The sequence below is a fragment of the Mus caroli genome, chromosome 15 (assembly GCF_900094665.2).
Source record: "Mus caroli chromosome 15, CAROLI_EIJ_v1.1, whole genome shotgun sequence".
NCBI lineage: Eukaryota > Metazoa > Chordata > Mammalia > Rodentia > Muridae > Mus > Mus caroli.
In genome coordinates, this window is record NC_034584.1 from 73,255,958 (window position 1) to 73,263,191 (window position 7,234).

The 7,234-nt window shown below is 56.6% G+C and overlaps 1 protein-coding gene across 2 annotated transcripts in view; it reads right to left on the reverse strand.

Moving 5' to 3' along the window:
• Nucleotides 1-150: 150 nt before the first annotated feature.
• The window catches only part of Baiap2l2 (BAI1 associated protein 2 like 2), a 27,718-nt gene continuing 20,634 nt past the window's right edge, over nucleotides 151-7,234 (reverse strand). Inside the window, exons 8-14 of one of the 2 annotated variants that reach the window (XM_021183436.2) lie at nucleotides 3,807-3,959; nucleotides 3,396-3,534; nucleotides 3,064-3,277; nucleotides 1,586-1,708; nucleotides 1,122-1,329; nucleotides 748-791; nucleotides 151-595 (exon numbers count right to left, since the gene is read on the reverse strand). In XM_021183436.2, the coding sequence (XP_021039095.1) occupies nucleotides 520-595; nucleotides 748-791; nucleotides 1,122-1,329; nucleotides 1,586-1,708; nucleotides 3,064-3,277; nucleotides 3,396-3,534; nucleotides 3,807-3,959 (957 nt within the window). In that variant the 3' untranslated portion in view covers nucleotides 151-519. The remainder of the gene's footprint in view (nucleotides 596-747; nucleotides 792-1,121; nucleotides 1,330-1,585; nucleotides 1,709-3,063; nucleotides 3,278-3,395; nucleotides 3,535-3,806; nucleotides 3,960-7,234) is intronic. The other variant, XM_021183437.2, reaches the window with a different exon arrangement.

Here is a 7,234-nt window from a genome sequence, read left to right on the forward strand (position 1 = left end):
AGCTGGATCTCATGGAGGCATTTCCTCCAGGGAGGCTCCTTTCTCTGTGATAACTCCAGCTTGAGTCAAGTTGACACACAAAACCAGCCTTTATACCAGGGAATCTGCACCTACAAGACTTTGTCCCCAAACCAGAAACCTTCACTCCCACTGTGTTCACTTCCTTTATTTTTTTTAATCATTTACAAAAAGTTAAACAGGGGTGCAGTTGGGACAGAGGTGGGAGAGGGGGTGCTTCCCACTGGGGCACAGGCAGAAAGAGGATGGAAGGCAAGATGCTAGGTACCCGGAAGAGTCTTTGGGTCCCGAAAGCAACAAGCTGCTCTGTGCTTCCACCCCCTTCTGCCTGCTTCCTGTTGCAAGCCCAGCCCTCAAGGAGATCCTGGGCTAGGGGCAGAGGGGTAAGAATGGTCCCCTGGGTTGGCGCCTGGCATCTCAGATCCACTGCTGCTGCTGCCGGATGGAATAGCTCTGGGCAGGTGTACTGGGCCACCTCAGGCCCCGGCGGAGGGCTTCGCCTCAGCGAATGAGGGGTGCTGAGCGGTCGTTGGTGACTGTGGGACGAAGCTTCACGGTGGCAAAGGGATTTGTACCCCTGTGGGGGGATAGGCTGGAGTGAGGGATGCAGATCCCCATTGGCTCAGGGCCTAGGGGGAGTGGCCAGGCTGCTGGCCAGGCGGCTGCTTCTTGCAGCCCTCCTGCTTTGAGTCACCTGCTCCCATCTGGCCTCCTGCCCGCAGCACTCACCGTGGAAAGAGCTCTGGGGGGTTCTGTTCCCAGGACATAAGTTTCTGCACGAAGGGAGGGCAGGTTCAGGGGCGAAGGGAAGACGGGGGTCCCACCACTCACCCCAGGAGAGCATAGAACTGGGAGGTAGAGGCCCTGCAGGGCCAGATTTGAGAACACTGTGCAGCCAAAAGTCTGGTTTCACAGTTGAGAAAGTTCTATGCTTTGCACAGTGCTTGGGGCTCACTGCCCTGCAAGGTAAGGCTGGTGACCCTGTGGTCCCAGCCCACTCCTTCACCACCACTTCCCTCCCATCCCCTGGAGAGCAGTGGTCAAGGTCTCCCTTGCTGGGCTATTCCATAGGTCTGGCCAGGCCGAGGACAGGTGGGGCTGACCTTGACATCGGTGGCTGCCCCCATGCTGCCCACACTGCTGCGCCTGCTGCTGGGTAAGGGCGGGGGTGCGGGGCTGGGGGCACGGCTGGGGACACGGCTCGGGGTCCGAGAGCGGGACTGACTATCCCAGTATTCCGAAGACGCTGTGGGATTGCTTGGCCGGTCCAAGAGGTCATCAAGGCTGTGGCTGCCCCGGAGTGGGTAGGACCTGAGTCAGAGAAAGCAGGCAGGCCTGGTGGCCCCCTCCCATCTGCCCGGCCTGAGGCTGGGGAGCAGGGGCTGTGAAGGGGCCCTGACAGGAGGCACAGTGAGCTATACAGGCAGACATCATCATACGGAGGTGGGAGACCTGAGCCACAGTTCTCCAAAGACCCAAGAGGCCAAACCCATTAGATTATCTCATGGATGTCTCCTGAAGGGGAGGCAGGAATGCCCTGAGGGCACCACCCCACCAACTAAGGTACCTGGAAGGCAGTTCATTCATTGGGCTCATGGGGGCCATGGAGTTCATAGGGGCCACAGGGTTCATGGGATTCACTGGCATCTCCTCCAAAGGTTTCACATAGGCCTCAGGGAACCAGCCACTCCTGTAGGGCAGACACCAAGGGCCCCCTGAACCAGCGTGGCTTTCGCAGTAGTCTGGGCCAAACCGAACCCATGGTACTTAGCCTCATGCCCCACCAGGGGCTGAGGCTCCTGGGAGAGCAGCAGTTGGAAGGTAAGACAGGAGGCTGTTCAAGGTCATCCGGTGATGTCCCTCAGTCATGGGCCCCCTGGTTATTTCTCTGGCTCACTGTTCCCCACCGATTTGGAGTCGGCCCGGGCTAGTGGGTTGCCCAGGGATGAGGGACCCCAGCCACCAGTTCTGGTACTCCTTAATCTTTCAGAAAGTCCATGGGCAGCAGATGTTGGGAGGATCTTCTCCAAAGAGTACCCCTCATCCAAAAGTGGTTGACCTAACAAGCCGGGCCCAGTGAGGAGACGCTTGCTCTAACCTTTGCCCTGCTGGTGGGTAGGGCAGTAGTATCTAGTAGGCTTTGTGCCGGGCTCTGCAAATCATCTGTGGCGCATTGTGGGTCGCCATGGCACCCACTGCAAGCCTGCAGTTCAGACCCCCAGTCACCTCTGCTCCTGGTCCACAGGACACTGAGGAGTCTTGACTTCCACCCTTAACTGGAAGCCACCTTACCTCCCCACCTCTGCTCACCCACCCCTAACTCACCTGGGAAGTTACCCACTGGCCTCCTACAGTATACCCACTGGGGTCACCCACTAGTCCACCCCCTATCTAGTCAGTTCACACCCACATCTTACTCTGTCCCTACCCACCCGGTTTCTCTGTCTTCTACTCCATTTCCACCTGGACCAACACGACCCCCACCTCAGCCCTCCGCCACCAGTCCGTTTCTCATTCACCACCCCCAGACTCCTGTAGGAGGGCGCCCAGCGGTCACCTCTTGGCCCTTTAGGGTTCATGCATTGGCCTCTATTGAAGATAGAGGAGAAGTGGTGCAGGCTGAGCCACACCCTGTCCTCTGTTTCCTGCAGAAACCAGAGCCCCGCATAGCATACTCTCTAGTGGGCCACCAGTCCCTCCCTGTGCTCCAGGTTGTGCGGAGACTCCGAGGTGTCTGCTTCTCCCGCCTCCACATTAGGGTGTAGAAAAGCACAAGTAAATTCTTCAGGGCTGTGAGCTATTCCACGTCTCCATCTCTATCTCAGCTCCAGCACAGGAGGGCGCAAAGGGGCGCACAGAAGGCACGAAGGCAGGGGTTTTGTTGAGCCCCTCGCTTCTGAGAGCCCGCTGCCCATCCATCCCATCAGCCCTCCTATTTGACTCATCTCAGCCCTGGGAGTGGCCGAGTAAACTGAGGCAGACAGAGGTTGGAGAAGGGGAGCCCGGGGAACCTCGGTGGAGCGCAGACCCCGGGGCTCCACTCACGCGGACGAGCCCTCCAATTTGCCGTAGAGCCAGCCGTTCTGAGCTTCGGGCACCAACACCTCAACTACGTCTCCAGCCGAGAAGCGCAGCAGCGTGTGGTTGGCACCCTCCGAGTGGGAGACCAGGGCGCGGACTCTCCTGGCGCCGCCGCTGCCCAGGCGCTCGCCGAAGGAATTGGACCGCGAGCGCTGGGTGCTGCTAGCGTAGAGCGAGGCTGCGGGGAAGAGAGTGGAAGTTCTGTGAGCAGTTTATCCTCCATCCTTCCTGCTGAAGCCCAACAGCACAGCTCCTTCCCAGCCCGCCCCCTGCACCCTTGGGTGCTAGGTACCCACAGGCCGACGGCGTCCGGGGCAGCGATCGGCGGTCTGGCTCCAACTGGGACGCGGACCTCGCCTCGGCGGGCTCGGGGCCGTAGGAGCCGGAGCCGTGCCGGCTGCGGGGGGTGCCGTACTCTCCCAGGGGCCTCGGGGGCTGCGAGGGGAGAGGGCAGGGGGTGGGGCGGGAGGGGCGGAGCCTAGCTAGCCCCGCCCCCAACCCCAATCCCAGGCGTCGGCGTAAGGGTTGGGGACACGGTGGGGCCACCATAGGGGCGTTGAGGCGACACCCCGGCGCCAGGGCGCTAGGGGCGCGGCGTAGAGCGGGGGCGCAGGGGGCGGCGGGCTCCAGGCGCAGGGCGGCGGCGCCCAGGGCCCAGAGAAGGGCGGCAGGGGCGCGAAGGGCGGCGGGGGCGGCCAGGGCCTCACCATGTCCAGCCGGGTGGGCGTCAGGCGGCCCGAGGGGTAGGGCGGCCCCAGCGCGTGGCCCAGCAGCCCCGGGGAGTGGGCACGCGACGGGCTGCGGCTGGCCTCCGACTGCTCCTTCCATAGCAGGACGCGGTTCTGCAGCATCCCCCGGGCCTGGCGGGAGACACTGGGTCAAGCGTGGCTCGCAGACCCCGGAGCCCTACAGGTGCGACATCTTGTGGATTCCTTAAGCAACCCACTCCTTATTCCAGAGCCTGCCTTCCTCGTGAAAAAGGCCAGCACCCCAGCCCTTGTAGAAGATGCTGGGGCATCCCAGATCTGCTGGGCTTAACCACACCCTCTGAAGTTTGCCCACCCTTCCCTGACCCATTGCTAAGAAAATCAAGGGCCTGTCAGGCTCTGGGCTTTATAGGGGGCTATAGTCCTTCACCATGCACGCATCTCTCTTTGGGTCCTAATCTGAGCAAGCTGGATGGATGCTTTATCTATTTAAAAAAAAAAAAAAAAAAAAGTCGAACTCGGAAATTAGAGCAAAGTGTCTAAGCCGTTTGTGGGTCTCCCGAACAAAGTGTCTAAGTCGTACGTGGGTCTCCTGGACAAAGTGTCTAAGCCGGGTGTGGGTCTTCCGGACACCTGGCTAACTAGATGAGCCCAACGACTATCGAGTTTCGCGTTCATCAAGAAGACTGCCTCGGTTAATAAAGCAGAGAGATCAATCAATGAAGACACCTGGCTTTATCTCCTTAGCTCACTCGTCTGGTCTCCCTGAGCAGCAGGGGCGCCCCCTATGGTCACCTTTCAAGGATTTCTCCTTGGCAGCTGGAGCCGCTGCTGACCGGTTCAGAGCAGTGACCACAGACCCTGTGTTGTAGGAGCAGCTGGTCCAGCAGGCCTGGGTGGATACCATGTTTCCCTGCAGCCGGTAATTAGCAGAGGAGCTCAGGGAGGCGCTTCAGGTGTGGCTGGCACATCAGGCCTTGGCTGATGTTTTAGAGGGACTTTAACCCAATTTGAGAGGCATCAAGGCAGAACTGACTTCTCAACTCTGCCCAGCCCTGTTAAACAGCACCCACGGAGAAGCAGAATGGATCTGGACTTCCAAAACCAGAGAAGACACCATGCAAGAATCTAAGAATAGACAGTGGAGTGGAAAGGAGATTCTCGGATAAGAGCCCCTAAGTGTGAAAAGAGGAGATGACTCAGAGGGTAGCCTGGTGGCCCAAATGTGTGAGCTGAACATTCCTACAGGGAGATGGGAGGTGGAGACAGGAGACTGACAGGCCAGCTGGCTTGGGGGACAAAGTGCAGTAGCAACAGTGACAAGAGACCCTGTCTCAACAAGGTAGAAGGTAAGAACCCACTGACCACACTTGCACATGTATGCATACCCACAAATACATCAATATTTAAAAAAAAAAATCAAATGAGGGCGGGGTGTCCTGTGGTTGGTAGAGTAGCATGCACGAAGCCTTGAGCTCCATCCCAGGCATGGCATAAGCCACGCATGATGATAAATGCCTTAATCCCAGTGCTCAGGAGGTAGAGGCTGAGAGATCAGGAGTTTAATGTGGCACTCTCTGTAATCCCAGTGCTCAGGAGTCAGAGGCAGGAGAATAGCTTCAAGTTTGAGTCTATCCTGGCCTGCATAGCAAGTTCTAAGCTAGCCTGGGTTATTATATAGTCATGGGTCACCACCGAGGTTTTTTCCAGAACAGGAGAAAGCTCTAGTCGGCAAGCTGGGACACAGCTCCGGGGTAGGCACTCACCTAGCATGTGTCAGCCCCTGTGGTTCACTTCTAGCATTGCCAAAAAAAAAAAAAAAAACCCAAAAACAAAAAACAAATGAAGACTGAGGAGCCGGCTCTGTGGGTAGAGCGCTAAGGATGGGAGTTTGAATTCCCCAGAACCCTAAAACCTGGCAAGTCCTAGGTTCCCTCTCGAGCAGGCTAGCTTGCCTGGCTGATCCAGCTCCAGTGAGTTCTGCGTTCAGCAAGAGAGCCTGGCCCAGTGTGGTGGTTTGAATAGGTATGGCCCTATACGCTCATGTGTTTGAATGTTTGGCCCATAGGGAGGGGCACTATTAGGAGGTGTGGTCTTTTTTGGAGTGGGCATGGTCTTGCTAGAGGAAGTGTGTCACTGCAGGGGTGGGGTTTAGGGTCATCTATGCTCAAGCTAGGCCCAGTGTGGCACACAGTCTCCTTCTGCTCTCTGCGAACAAGATGTAGAACTCTCAGCTCCTCCAACACCACGTCTGCCTGCATGCTACCATGCTTCCCACTCTGGCTATAATGGACTAAAACCTCTGAACCTGCAAGCCAGCCCCAATGAATTGTTTTCCTTTATAAGGGTTGCTTTGGTCATGGTGTCTCTTCACAGCAATTAAACCCTAACTAAGACATCCCGTAAGCAAGTTGGAGAAGACATGAGACATCAACCTCAGACCCTACCACACACATATGGGGTGGTGTGCTGTGCACAGACAGTCTGGTCTCCAGTCAAGCAAAGGACTGGAACCCCAGAGTCCCGGTGGCCTCCTGGGCACCTGGTTCCTGTCATGTAGCTACAGCCTCCCACAGCCCCCCCGCAGAGAGGTATGCATCAATCACATAGTAGCTGAACCAAGCCCTCCCACATGCAAATAAGGTTTCCCCAAACTCTCAGTCCAAGCCAATGAGAAGTACCTGCTGTCAAACCCTGAATCATCCCCAAAACTGTATAAAAATCTTATCCAGGGAATAAAGGTGTGCTAAAACTACTCCATCGTCCGAGCCTTTGTCCTAAGAGCTATAACACTTGGGAAGAGATCTGCTCTCCCGAAGCGGCGCTTCGGGAGATGTGTCCCAGTGAAGAAAGACAGATCTGAAAAGGGAGACAAAGCCAATCTCATGTACAAAACTCATATTTAAGAGGGGACGTTCCACAGAAGGTCATTTACCTACTGATTAGCCAAGATTAAAAGAACAGCCCCCAGACTATTGTGGAGGGCCCTGAAGGTGAGCATCTCACAGAAGAGTAAAAACCAGTGCAGTGTCCTCGGGCTCAGCCACTCTCCATCTGCATCTGGAGATGCCTTGATGGTTGTATCATTCACCAGGGATCTGGGTGAGGCAGGAGGAAATGGGAAAGATACCTTCCTATGCTGAGGACACCCTTGCATTTCTCCACATGTCGCTCTATGCTTTCTCCTTCTTTACTGGAACACAATATGCCAGGTAAGGACCTTGGCTCATGAGAACTTGAGTCAGGCTACACTGGGCAATAGCTCTAAGCCATAAAGAATTGCTCTGCCCCAGCCTGAGCACGCTTCACCTGCAGAAACAATATGCCCAGGTATGGAAGGAAATGGAACCGGCTCCCAGACTAACCACAAAAGCTAGCTGTAACTTCCTGGTGTGTGTGTGTGTGTGTGTGTGTGTGTGTGTGTGTGT